At 39.0% G+C, this 14,279-nt stretch overlaps 1 protein-coding gene across 1 annotated transcript in view; it reads left to right on the top strand.

Annotated features, from left to right (window-relative positions):
- The window catches only part of CHP1 (calcineurin like EF-hand protein 1), a 107,975-nt gene that overhangs the window by 64,192 nt on the left and 29,504 nt on the right, over nt 1–14,279 (top strand). Inside the window, exons 3-5 of the mRNA XM_089693034.1 lie at nt 2,380–2,460; nt 6,895–7,022; nt 12,500–12,561. Coding sequence (XP_089549160.1) covers nt 2,380–2,460; nt 6,895–7,022; nt 12,500–12,561 — 271 coding nt within the window. The remainder of the gene's footprint in view (nt 1–2,379; nt 2,461–6,894; nt 7,023–12,499; nt 12,562–14,279) is intronic.

Raw genomic sequence — 14,279 nt, 5'->3', positions numbered from 1 at the left:
GTGACTCATATTAAAATGACCTATCCGAATATATACTTCATATTAATGTGCCCAGTTCCTGCTGAAGTTTATGAATTTGTATGAAAAATGACTCGTGTGGAATGTACGTTTTATGGCACACTCTAGCTGTAATGGTCTAACAGGTAATGACTGACTGAGTTATTGTTTGATCGGGCAGAGCAAAATGGTTTTCAAGCAGACCCCCTGGAAACAGACTAATTAGTGGTTTACAGCCATGGAGCTCATTTAGCTGTGTTTTATTTAGGATAAGAGGCCCTTTTGACCTTGTTCACTTACAGCCTCACATTCCATTCAGAAGGGAGGAGGAAGGACAGAAGAGACAGCATGGCTGTGACCTAACAAGATGACTGTCATGTACAGGGTCCATGTGTCTATGCGCTCAGTCGTCACAATGGTTATTTTGTATTTCTTCTATTTGCAAATAATTGCTCCTACAGTTGTCTCCTCATCAAGCTTCTTGTTGATGGTCTTCTAGCCCATTCCAATATATTAAAAAGTAAGGGTCCCAATACTGATCCTTGGGGTACACCACAACCTTAGACCATTCAGAGCATGAATCATTAACCACTACTCTCTGAATATGGTCTTTTGCTAGTTTTCTATCCATTTACAAACTGTTTTTTTTTTTTTTTTCTTTTTCCCCAAGCCTGTAGACTTTACACTATAGGCGTGTGTTGGGAACTGTCAAACACTTTTGCAAAATCCAAGTATATTACATCCACAGCTACTCTATTGTCTAGGATTTTGCATACCTCATTAAAAAAAAAAAATCAGATTTGTTTGTTTTCATCAATCCATGCTGTCTATTGCCTATTGTGTGTGTGGTGTTTTTGTTTTTGTTTTTTTTCCCCCTTTCTTCTAGCAAAAAACTCATCTGTGATCTTTTATTAAACTCTCTAGTATCTTCCCAGAAATAGAAGTTAAACTAACAGGTCTATTGTTACTTAGTAAAGACTTTGAACTATTTTTAAATATAGGCACCACATCGGCCTTCCAGTGGTACTATACCAGTCATTGCATGTTGAGCAGCACTTTAGAGACCTTGCATAAACTCAGATTAGAGTGGTGGTTTTCTTGCACTAGTCACTAGAAATTTAAGCTCATTCAAGTTAATGGCTCTGCATTTGGATCCCTCCAAGGGCCATTTCAGCATTACTTATTATCCGGCTACTTCTAGACTGGCTGGAGATATTGTATACATTGGGGAGATTTACTAAAACTGGCACACTCAAATTAATTGTTTGTATGGGTAAAAAACATAATCAGTATGTTAAATATGTGAACCGTTCCCCTTGTTTTGCTGCATGTACAGAAATATAACTGTTGAAATTCCACAAACCCAGTGAGCTCCTAACGTCTTTGCTCTGCATTGAACTTCCAAGCAGTCACCCCAGTTCCAGTTTACATTTATGGACTACATCCCCCTTGGAGATTTGTGCTGTGGCCTGCTCCTTTGCAACCCCCACTTCCACCTCCACAATGGCCAGGAAGTGTGATGTGTGGCCTCACCGGCTAGTAGGAAAGCAAGTATAACATTGGTACCTATGTTGTCTTTTTGCAATACAGAGTGCACGGTCAAGGGGCTGGCTGCAGAAACCCAGAAGAGACAGCCAGCTCCATGATAATCTACAATAGGAAGGTGGTGGCGCAGGATGGGACCTATAGGAGGAGAGAAGTCCACGCTGGATCCGTTGGGATTGTGAGTAGATATATGCAGTATAGAAGGAAGACAAAAGATAAAGGACACATTGGGGTTGACTTACTAAAACTGAAGAGTGCAAAATCTGGTGCAGCTCTGCAGAGAAAGCAGTTGGGTGCCAGTTTTTTTTTTTTTTTTGTCAAAGCTTAATTGAACAAGCTGATGTTAGAAGCTGATCGGCAACCATGCAGAGCTGCATCAGATTTTGCATTCTCCAATTTTGGCAAATGAACGGTGTTCATTTTTGGAAGGGAGAGGTTCCTCTTTATCATCCCGCTGTATTACCTTGCCAAAGCCCACATACTTTGGAAAATATTAGGGCCCTATAACACGGGTGGACTCCCCCAAGTGGATCTTCCTTCTCGGAGGGGAATCTGTCCACTGATCCCCGCTGAGCAGGTGGATGACAGGTCTGTGTCTGCTCTGCACAAGTGGACACAGCCCACTGTTCTCTGGAGCGTTCAGATGTAAACGGACTGCCTGTCCCTTTTTACATCCGACTGTCGCCTGATTCACTAGACAGATGGGGAATGGATCCCCCAATCCGTCTGTTTTTAGCGGATCGGATGCAGGTGTTTTTAAAGTACCAAGGACATTTTTAATCTGTTAAATGGTTTTGTGTCTTGTTTACCTTAGTTTTATTTTTTATCTTTCAATAGCCGTGAAGATTTTCAACGAATACCAGAACTAGCGATAAACCCCTTGGGTGACCGAATTATTAATGCATTTTTCTCTGAGGGGTAAGTTTCAGTCTTTGACTCTTTAGTTTGTTTGTACCTTGGGAACATGATTAGGATCATGTTTGTTTTCAAGCTAAAGAATGTGCAGATTTAGCAAGGCCATACCTCCTACAATTGATTGTGCTAATTTTGTTTCCTTTAATGATTTTTCTTTCCAAAGTTCATTACAGAAAGTGTCAGCTGCTGTCTGAATTTAGAAGAACTTCAAGCTTTGTGACAATTACACTTCAGTTTGTACTCCGTTTTATACATATTGAATGGGTAGGGTGCCTGCCTTCATGTTAACCAAAAACGAGGATGATTTTAAAGAATAGCACAATAGAAATCACTAGTTTCCCGCTACAAATGTATATACATTAGAAATCACAAGGCATGTAATTACCCATATAAAGGTGATCTTCTCACCCTGCACGCACCTCACATGAACCACATGCAGCACTGCCAAGATCTGATTTATAACAAGAATGGAAATTTGAAGCACTGCACCCACTGTTAAGAGGACCAGATACAACTTTATTACAGTAAAAGTCAGGGCAGCCTGAATGGCTGTTTTCTCCCCCTAAATGTTTGGTATCTTTTGTACTCAGAGAAGTTTGTTCAGAAATGCTCTGTCCCTTTTTTTTTGCTTCCTTCTTTCCCCCCAAGAACCTTACAGGCAAACATGTTTACCTATGTCAGCCTTGCATGAAGTTCTGACCATGGTTGATACTCTTAAACCATGGCTAACTTTTCTCATGTCCTTTAAACAGGATCTAGTCAATGCTGGCATAGACCAGCAAATGGATGATCACATACGCTAGGTGATTTTTGGCCCTGATCTTTGGTTTTGTTGGGATGCTGGAGACTTTCAAATTGGGGGGGGGAATTTTACCTATAGTTCTTCAGTATAGCTTCACTTTGCCAAGAATAACAAGGGAAAAAGCAGCATTATGCTTGCACATGATTGGATGATGGAAGTCAGCAGAGCTCCCCCTTATTTACAAAACTCTGGAACAACTTCCCTTGCAAAGTGCTCAGTCTATGAGCCTTTAGTAAATTATCCCCATTACATTTAGTATATCCATCCATTACATGTAATAAAATATACTTATTTTCTCCTGTCACTTCGCCAGATTTTTTACTATATATATATATATATATATATATATATATATACATATACAAGCATATACATAATTTTGCTGCAAAAAACCTCACAATCACTCAAAACCTAATACAATGTGCTTGCATATCACAATGTTCTAATCCCTGTTATAACATTTGTTTCATATGTAGTGGGGATACTTTACTTTTTCACAATTATTTTTAGCGAGATCTTTCCATTGACAAGTTCCCACTGACATCATTGATCTTTTTTAGCTATCTATAAGGGGGTAGTTTTTCACTATGACCACAACTAATAATTTACTAATGTATCATGAGTTGTAGATGTTTTAAGCAAGGGTTTCCGGAGACCGTAAAGTTATTTCAAGGATTCCTCTGTGTTGAGAGGGTTGAGAAAGATTGCTTGAAAGTGTATAACTAAAGGCAAAACTTTATTTTTCATTTTTGATAGCCAGTTTTTTTTGTTTTGGGTTTTTTTTTTTTGGCTGTCTGTGTCCCTTTCGGAAGAGGTCTCTGGCTATAACCTAAAATTTGGAATTTTCTTTTTGAAAGGCATTTGTGCTTCTAATGACCACTGGTAGGTTCCGGTCCCCCATTGGGCCCAAGAGACTGTGTTCTGGAAGGAAGAAATTAGCATGCACACACAGGTTTCCAGAAGACAATCTGAATCTTTATTCGTAGATTCTTCTTATATTGTAACAGAAAACCATACAATAGGATTTCGCTGGATACTTGTCAAGGCTGTGAACGTGAGATTTCTCAGACCTTGAAATCAGTTACAAGTAACCAACAGTTATTTTCCCATGGGACAGAAGTATTTGACTTTTAACTATATCATAGCAGAAACGCTGTTAATACAAAGAAATAACTGGATACTTTCCCTGCCTCTACCAAGGCTAAGATAAAAAAACAACAGAATGTGTGAGCACAGTTCTGTAACACATAACTGACACAGCATATTTTCATTAACTCATTCTGGGTATAATATAAAACAATTAATCAACATGAAGTACAAAATCTAAAATGGAGGGGGAAAACAAAATGACAGACAAAAAAGACATACATTTCCCTTTTACTTTTCATTTCACTTTCAATGAAAATGGTAAAGAGGACAAATATAGAGAGGGTGAATCTCCCTAGTGGGGACAGACAGCATTAAAAACCTAATACTGTAGGTGTTCTAACATCTCTCCACACCATCCAAAAATAAAAAAAAATGTTTTTCCTTTAGTTACTTTAGTAAATTCAAAATATCTTTATAAATGTCAAATAATAAATGAACATGGTATCACAAAACCACACACCTATATAAATACCCTTCTTCCACCAATAAAATATATTTTTTTTTCTTGGTTGAAGAAGGGTACTTATATAGGTGTGTGATTTTGTGATACCATTTTCATATATTACCTCTTTCTTAGCATTAAAAACTAATATCCTATAAACATCCCACTGGATATCACATGAGATAAAATACTGCATGGTTTTATGAGAACGCATATTTTGGAAAAATACAGCATGTAGTATTTTAGAAGTGTTTTTAGTGAATGCCAAAAGTTTTTTGAAAAATGTTGAGCTGTGTTTTACTGCATTTCTTAAAGTGGTAGATACCGCTTTGTGAATGGAACCCACTATCACTTAAAATTCACTTCTAAAGAGCAGGCACTTAGAAATGTCTACATATACCAACAGCTGCTATAAATCCCCCATATCAGCCTATATGCTTGACTACAGTGACTACACATTCCTGTTTTCCAATTAGGCTGGCTATCTTGGTACTGGCCATTAGCAGAACATGGACACTGAAAATTACTGCCTGCTCTCCATACCAATCAGCTTGTACCTACCTTCTTTTTCATTGTTTCTTCCCCTGACTTTCTTTTATGTCTTGGTGAGAAGGTCACCATTGAAGTAAACCTGTTTACTCCTGCAGAGTGAAGTAATAGGGTTGTACAAATTAACATCTCCCTCCCCTTACATAAATGTACTTTTTCCTCCCTCCACTGCAAAACACAGGTTGATGGGTCCCCTTTGAAGAATATTTTAAACCTGAAATTAAGGAGAAAATTCAGTCCCCTTTTAATGGCAGATTCCAACAACCCCAATGCCTGGTAGAGCCCTTCTGCGCATATGCACAGGAGTTTTCCTGTGCATGCGCAAAGATGGCATAGGTTTGGGGTTTCTATAATGTGCACATGTGCCACAGGGCTCACTCGGGACCTGAAGCCCAGTGGCACATCTGCGCATGTGCTGAATTCCAGGGTGGGAGACATGAAAGTCCTTCTAAGCCCTTAAGTTTATCAAAAAAAAAAAAATTGTGATGGAGGAGGCAGCAGCGCAATATTACACTTCGTTTAGGGTAAAGGTCTGCTTTAAGGGAAAGTTCTTTTGGGGGATTTTGTATTTTTTTTTGCCTTTTTTTTATATTAAGATAGAAACCCAATAACTATTACATACTACCAAAAGACAAACTCTTGGCTCTGAGGAAAAGGCTAAGCCCTCAAAATGCGTTAGAATGTTGGAAGTCCAGGGTTCCAATTGCAGATTTACATGTGTGGATTGGACAGTGCTGTTATTTGTGATGTGCCTTTGACATTCATGTCAATTGTGAGTACGATACCTATCTTTTATCATTTCAATAAATGTATTTTACGATAATGCACTAGGTCGGTGTGCTCTGTTTGTTTTCTTTGTATCCAAAAGTAAGTTCTACATGATATACATTTTATTTGTCATTAAAGGCTGGTATTCCGAGTGTAATAAATATGCTTTCTTACTTTAACCACCTATGCTAAAACATTTTCCCCTTGGTTCCTGTCCTGGTGAGAACTTTTTTTTACTAAATAGGAAAAGTGAAGGAATCGCTCCCAATGGCTGTAAAAACTTTTTTAGGAGTTGGAATCCTTCTGCACTTTAGTCCCCAGTCATACCGATCCGACTTTGAAATCATGCGACCTCCAGTGAAGTCTCACAATTTCAAAGTCTGATGTCATTCCGAATTGAGGTGCAACTTGCAAGACATCTGCAGCTTGCAAGACACAGATGTCTGTTGCACCTGAAGTAGTGCATGCACTACTTTAGAAATCGGTGCGGCTCCAACCAAGTCAGAATCGTACAGATATGACTGCTTTAATTGCGTTTGAAACTTGCATGGGAAGTCGCACCTGGTATGACCAGGCACTTATGCCCAAAACTTGCTTTTATAAAAGTTCTATAAAAGGTCTTGAGGAAATGTCAGTGGCATAAATTTGTAAGTTGAATTAAATAATGAATGATTTGCATACAGACAGTGTGACGTGTGTGTTTCCCCCCCGTGTGCTTTGTCTTCAGAGAGGACCAAGTAAATTTTCGTGGTTTTATGAGGACACTAGCCCACTTCAGACCAATCGAAGATAATGAGAAATCCAAGGACCCGAGCAACCCAGAGCCTCTGAACAGCAGGAGCAACAAACTCTTGTGTAAGAAACATGCCTTGCCTATTTAATATTCTTTCCCCTTTTCTGTTAACTGTAATATTCTGACGGTATGTAATTCTATTTTGAAGCAAATTGATCACAAACCAAGCCAATTCAGACTGCGTTTATTCTGAAATAATGGATTATCAGAGGTTACATGTGTTGATACCTAGTACAGTATTTCTGTGCATTCAGTTCTGAGTTTTACACAGCATAAAGAGTAGGCAGGAGACCTGTTTTTTCGTAGTCCCATTTTAAGTAATACAACCAGTTCTTGTACATTCCCCTAGCCTGTGAGTGGCCGGTTAGGGAGAAGCACACTGATGAGGTCATCTCTCTATCATCTTGTTTTTTTCCCCCACTGTCAGCATATCCCTTAGAACATGAGCCCTACAGCAAAACTGTATGGCTTTGTGCTACTTCTCTCTTGTCCAGTCTAAGCTCTTCTGTAATGACACTGAGGCTGATACCAGGTCAGGTACTTGCGCTGTTTGCATTAAAACATTATGTATTATTGAAAACCGAACTTTATTAAATTGTGTCTTTTTAGATTTACCTGAAGTTCAGCTTAGAATGAAAATTGCAAAGTTTCCTTTAAAATGTGAGTTTGAGCTATGCCTCCCAGTTGGTCGAGGAGGCCACCCAATGCATAACAGTACCAACAGGGAAGTAATAAGATGTAGGGCCAAGCTCACCCTAACCTCCTCAATACTGCACCAGTTCTGAATTTTCTCTTACACATGTAAATATTAGTTTGGTTTTTTTTGTGCTAGAAAATGACTTATAAACCCCAAGCATTATATATATTTTTTAAGCAGAGTCCCTAGAGATTTTTTGGTAAAATATAACAGTTGATGTTATGTCGAGTAAATAGATACCTAACATGTCACGCTTTAAAATGGCGTATGCCCGTGGAATGGGGAAAAATGGTAGTACTTAAAAATTTCAGTAGGCAACTCTTTTAGAGCCTTTTTCATTTAATTTTTTTAATTACAAAATTATTTTATTTTTATTAGTTTTTTTTTTTTCAATTTATTGCGGTCACAAGGGATGAACCTCTTGCGATAGCGTGGGCAGTGACAAGGTACACTTTACTGAGATATCCCAGATCTTTCCTTTGTCCTTTAAAAGCATCTGATACACCTGTACACAACAAACCAAAACTGAAAGTGACTATCCTCCTCTCTTCTGGTTTCATGGAGCAAAGAGATGACCACGGCCCTGGTATAACCACTTCATCCCGAGGATGTATGGGTAAATCCAAAGGTCAGGAAGTGATTAACCACTTCCTTTCTATAAGACAGCCATACACAGGGTGGATTTGATTTAAATCACTAGTGAAAAGGCTCAATTTAAATTATAATTTTTAAAGTGCAATGGTCATCTCTGTCCAGCTCCTCCTCCTGACCCGCTGTTGACTCACTTTAATGGGACAGCTGGTGATGCGGTAGAGACACAAGGTGAGTGGATGGCAGTTAATTTTTTTTTTTTTTGTAATCATTGATTTTTATTCACCCTGCCGTACATCATCTGGTAAGTGGTTCTCCCTGATGATGCCTGCATCTACAGGCATCATCCCGGTATTTATTTATTTATTTTTTTTTCAGCTGGTGCTTTACCTTGTATGTAGAAGCCATCCTAGAGGCTAATTAGGGGCTGTTACTCATTTAAAGAATGACATGTTTGTTATCTATTTTACAACTAACCTCATCTTATATTTTACCACAAATGGGTATTGTGTTTGTGTGCACTAAAATTAAAGTATATTTTTTAAAAAAAAATTGTGTTTAAAAAAAAAAACAAACACGCTGCGCAAGTTCCATGTGACATAAATTGCAACCCTCATTTTATTCTCTAGGATCTCTTAAAAAAAGTGTTTTGGGGTTCTAAGTAATTTTCTAGCAAAAATTATGATTTTTACATGTAGGAGAGGTGTCTTAATTGACTTGGGAAGCAAGTGGTTTAAAAAAAAAAAAAGGTGAAAAAAGAATATGCAGGAGGAGTATTTACATTCAGTGGGATGTGTCCCTTGTGCTGTTGTGTCCTCATTTAGCAGAAATGGGCCCTCACTGCTGGTACTAGACCTTTCCTGAATGTGAAGGAGACCTTCCAATCTGACTGTCCTTCATTCATACACTGCTCAAAACAATTAAAGGAACACTTTTTAATCAGAGTATATGCATCAAGTCAATTAAACTCTTGGGATATTGATCTGGTCAGTTAAGTAGCAGAGGGGGTTGTTAGTCAGTTTCAGTTACTTTGGTGTTGACGAAATTAACAGGTGCACTAGATGGGTAACAATGAGATGACCCCCAAAACAGGAATTGTTTTACAGGTGGAGACCACTGACATTTTTTTTCCTACTCTTTTCTGACTCCTTTTTTTCACTAGTTTTGCATTTGGCTAGGGTCAGTGTCATTACTGGTAGCATGAGGCGATACCTGGACCCTACAGAAGTTGCACAGGTAGTCCAACTCCTCCAGGATGGCACATCAATATGTGCCATTGCCTGAAGGTTTGCAGTGTCTCCCAGCACAGTCTCAAGAGCATGGAGTAGATTCCAGGAGACAGGCAGTTACTCTAGGAGAGCTGAACAGGGCCATAGAAGGTCCTTAACCCATCAGCAGGACCAGTATCTGCTCTTTTGTACAAGAAGGAACAGGATGAGCACTTCCAGAGCCCTGCAATATGACCTCCAGCAGGCCATTGGTGTGAATGTCTCTGACCAAACAATCAGAAACTGACTTCATGAGGGTGGCCTGAGGGCCCGATGTCTTCTAGTGGGTCCTGTTCTCACTACCTGGCGCCATACATAGAGCTAGATTGGAATTTGCCATTGAACACCAGAATTGGCAGGTCTGCCACTGGCATCCTGTGCTTTTCACTGATGAGAGCAGGTTCACCCTGAGCACATGTGACAGACATGAAAGGGTCTGGGGAAGACGTGGCGAAAGTTATGCTGCCTGTAACATTGTTCAGCATGACCATTTTGGTGGTGGGTCAGTGTAGGTCTTGGGAGGCATATCCATGTAGGGACGCACAGACCTCAACAGGCTAGACAATGGCACCCTGACTGCCATTGAAATCCTTGGACCCATGGTCAGACCCTATGCTGGTGCAGTGGGTCCTGGGTTCCTCCTGATGCACAATGCCTGGCCTTGTGGCAAGAGTATGCAGGCAGTTCCTGGAGGATGAAGGCGTTGATACCATTGAAATGACCCCCCCACGCTCGCCTGACCAAAATCCAACAGAACACCTCTGGGATACCATGTCGGTCCATTCAATGCCACCAGGTTGCACCTCAGACTGTCAATGAGCTCAGTGATGCCCTGGTCCAGATCTGGGAGGAAATACCCCAGGACACCATCCATCATCTCATTAGGAGCATGCCCCGACATTGTCAGGCATGCATTCAAGCACGTGAGGGCCATACAAACTGAGAACCATTAGGAGTTGCTGCAATGATATTATAATACAGGATTTATATAGCGCCAACAGTTTGCACAGCTCTTTACAAAATGAAGGTAGACATTTACAGTTACAATACAATTTGGTACAAGAGGAAACGGCCCTGCTCATTAGAGCTTACAAATTTCAGCAAAATGGACTAGCCTGCTGCATAATTTTTTCACTTTGAATTTTTGGGGGTGTCTTTGAATTCAGTCCTCTGTAGGTTGATCATTTTTATTTCCATCAAACGATGGGGCATCCTTATATTCCTAACACATTACCCAGTCCATATCAGTATAGATATCCAGCATGATATTTTTTCCCATTTGAGATCCGATATGTTTTTAAAGTGTTCCTTTTAATTTTTTTTGAGCAGTGTTGACTACAGGAAAAACAGTATTTAAATATATTTTTTCAGTGCCTCTGTTTCTTGTGATTCCTTTTGGCCTTCCTAGAAGGTAACCTCTGCTTATTTATTTTATTACATCCTAGGTTCAAACTTGAGATTTGTGGCAGATTTACTTGGTGGTTAACCCTTTGAAGGGTAAAGGTCAACAACCAAAAAGATTCTACTCTTAAATCTGAACTACAGGCAAATGGAATGTATAAATGCTGTTTTAACTTTCAAAATGATTTGGATTTCAGTCCATCCAGTCCTGAGATTTGCACATCTTTGCCACTCAGAACAATCCTGCTTGACAGAACAGAGGACCTAATCTTTCTCTTCTGTAGTTTCTCTTTTACTTACAGGTCTCCTCTCCAACCTGTGGCCAAAGAGTGAAAGGGTCCCCCTATCAACATGCTCCTTGTGCTACAATGCATCTGATTGGCTCCTTCTGTTTTGTTTTTTCACACCCCCTGTAAACTGTGGAGTCTGGGAATGCGAAAGGCTGCAGTTCTTAAATCTTTAAACGTATTGGATTAAACAAAATTAACCCCCCCCCCCTTCCCGGTATTGCACTTTGGAGTTGTTTGTTTTATTTTGTTTTTTTCTTTTTTCAACAAGTTAATATGTGAATTTTAGGCCTGAACATTATTAAAACCTGCTAACACATTTTCTAAAAAGCAGAGAACTTAAAATTTAAAAAATGTTATTGACAACAAAATTTTTGTTGCACGATATTTGCATTGTGTTTTTTAGTAAAAGATACAACAGAGTCACTAGTAGTACACACAAGAATTCTAATTTGTGTGTGTGTGTGTGTGTCTTTGCGTAATTTAAGACAAGTCCAGTAAATAGACACAACAAATGGCAAGCCTTAACAATGCATGTGCCTGCAAAGCAGAAAAAAGTTACACAATTATTGTACCCAACATTTTAAAAACCTTTACAGCTCACTAGTTTAGTTATCGGCAAATGGTCATTACCCCTCTCACTACAATCTGTTTACATGATCACTGTCTGCATACAAACTTGCATCCTAAGTGTATGTATGCATGCTTATGTGCATGCATAGGTTTCTTAAATTGTTTTGTAATTACTTTGAAACACTTTGTGATAATACATTCAGTGGGACATGTCTTTATTATGGCGATGTCAAGGGTCTCTTATATTACAGTATGTGCACGTGTCATCCCTGCACTGCTTTTTGAACAGTGTTTAAATAATGACAGCTATGAATCCAAAAGTGCGCACCGCAGAGTGCTTTTGCGTTTCAACACAGAGGGAGGATGGAAAGTAGAGAAGGATCTGTAAAAAAAAACAATCATTCAGTGCCGCTTGCTATCCTGAGCACTGCCGTTAACCTTTTAAGTGTTACTCCAGCTCGGGAATTCTATGTAAATACAGTCCCTGTATTTAGCAGTTTGGAATGCTGAAGCCAGAAACCACTTTGGCAGCCTGGGCAAGATGGACTGTGATAATGGAGTTTACTTGAAGTTATTGCTTTTTGTTTCAGCTATCAGGTGTCCAGAACAGTTTGAAAACTGTATTAATCCTAAAAGACAAATATTTTTAAAAATGTTGAAACTGTAGATGCTTTCCTTCAATGGAGTAAAATATTAATGTTGTCATGTTTTGCATGTTTCAGTTGCTTTTAGATTATATGACCTTGACAAAGATGACAAAATCTCACGTGATGAGCTTTTACAGGTAAGGCTGCTACTTCAGGATGGTTAGGTTTGTGATGTTTAATTTTCTTCTTAAAAATCAGATGCTTAGGAAGGAGCAATATACAAATTGTATGGAGAACTTTTTTATACTGTAGAATCAAAAGCAAAATTTTTCATCTAAGCCATGGAGGTAGCTGTGCTCCTGCAACTACAAGCTAGGATTCTGTTCAAACCTGTTCACGGTACCAAGGTGTAGTGGGGGGGGGGGAGGGGTTCTACCTTCACATTCCAAAATGTTTGCATGGAATACACAAGGTCAGTCATTACCTCTCAGACCAGGTTAAAACCTAGCATCCCTAGGCAGTCCATAGACTATGCAATTTTCTTTCCTGCAACCAGTCGGTGTTGATGGAGGAATCCCTCCCGTGGAGCTATTGTGTTCTTTCCGGGGGGGGGCTGGATGAACACATTCTAGCCTCCAGATTAAAAAACAAACTACCTCAGTTTGTGAACAATCAAATAAATAATTACGGCGCTCTAATACTAAAAGTGCAAGGTGCTTATAAGAATAAATATATAATATATAGTGTCTGATGTGAATAAATAATACAATTAACTAAAATAAATTAATATAGTGATAACATAATATCAAATCACTAAATGTGCAATCCTCATATAAATGTGCAAATGTTCCATATATAAACCACAGAGAAATTCATGATGAGATTAAAAAAATATATAAATAATATTTAATGTGGAAATACGATACTGTCCCCAATGTAGCTGTACAAATGGATTTCCAGCATTGGAAATTACATGTGAGTGCATTATGGAAGCACTTTAAAGCTGTTTTTATCTCTGGGATAAGGCACCAAAGGCAGAGGATTAAGGAGTGGATCAAAGGAGGGAGTATCCCTCACAGCCCTGCAGCTACACAGGCTAACAGCACTATTGCAAAGATCTTATCTTTATACCAAAGGAGAGTACATCTACCTTGGCTGGAAATCCATTTGTACAGCTACATTGGGGACAGTATCGTTGTATTTCCACATTATATATTATTTATATATTTTTTTTTAATCTCATCATGAATTTCTCTGTGGTTTTATATATGGAACATTTGCACATTTATGAGGATTGCACATTTAGTGATTTGATATGTTATCACTATATTAATTTATTTTAGTTAATTTTATTATTTATTCACATCAGACACTATATATTATATATTTATATTCTATTAAGCACCTTGCACTTTTAGTATTAGAGCGCGGTAATTATTTATTGTTAAACGCACATCTTATGAGAGTGGGCAAATTAACCAGCGATCTAATACACATTTGTCAGTATACCTCAGTGGCTCACAAGTTAATTGGTATTTTTTTTACCTTCGTTTGTGGTTAGGACCGAGGATCCTCTATTGTTTTCCTTGGGTGCCCTGAAAATTCCCTGTTCTTCGTTTAGGCTAATCTGTGCCTTCCCTCCAGTACGAATTCCACTTGGTCTGTTCAACAAATTAAGAAGGGACGGTGATTCTAATTGCACCACACTGGCCCAGAAGGACCTGTTACACAGACATACTCTGACCTCTAGGAGATGACCCCTGGTCTCTTCCCAACAGGCCAGAACTGCTGCCCCCTATTTCATCCTGCTTCTCAGTCTCGCACTTAATTGCATGGCTGTTGAAGCCCAGGTTTAGAGAGAGGGCTTTCTGAATTTGTCACTTCCAGAAAGATCCACTATCATACCTGAAAATCT

This window comes from Staurois parvus, unplaced genomic scaffold (assembly GCF_062004578.1).
Source record: "Staurois parvus isolate SC_StPar_1 unplaced genomic scaffold, SC_StPar_1.0 ptg000610l, whole genome shotgun sequence".
Taxonomy (NCBI): Eukaryota; Metazoa; Chordata; class Amphibia; order Anura; family Ranidae; genus Staurois; species Staurois parvus.
Note: the sequence above shows the minus strand (reverse complement) of the source record. Positions and strands in the feature narration are given on the sequence as shown.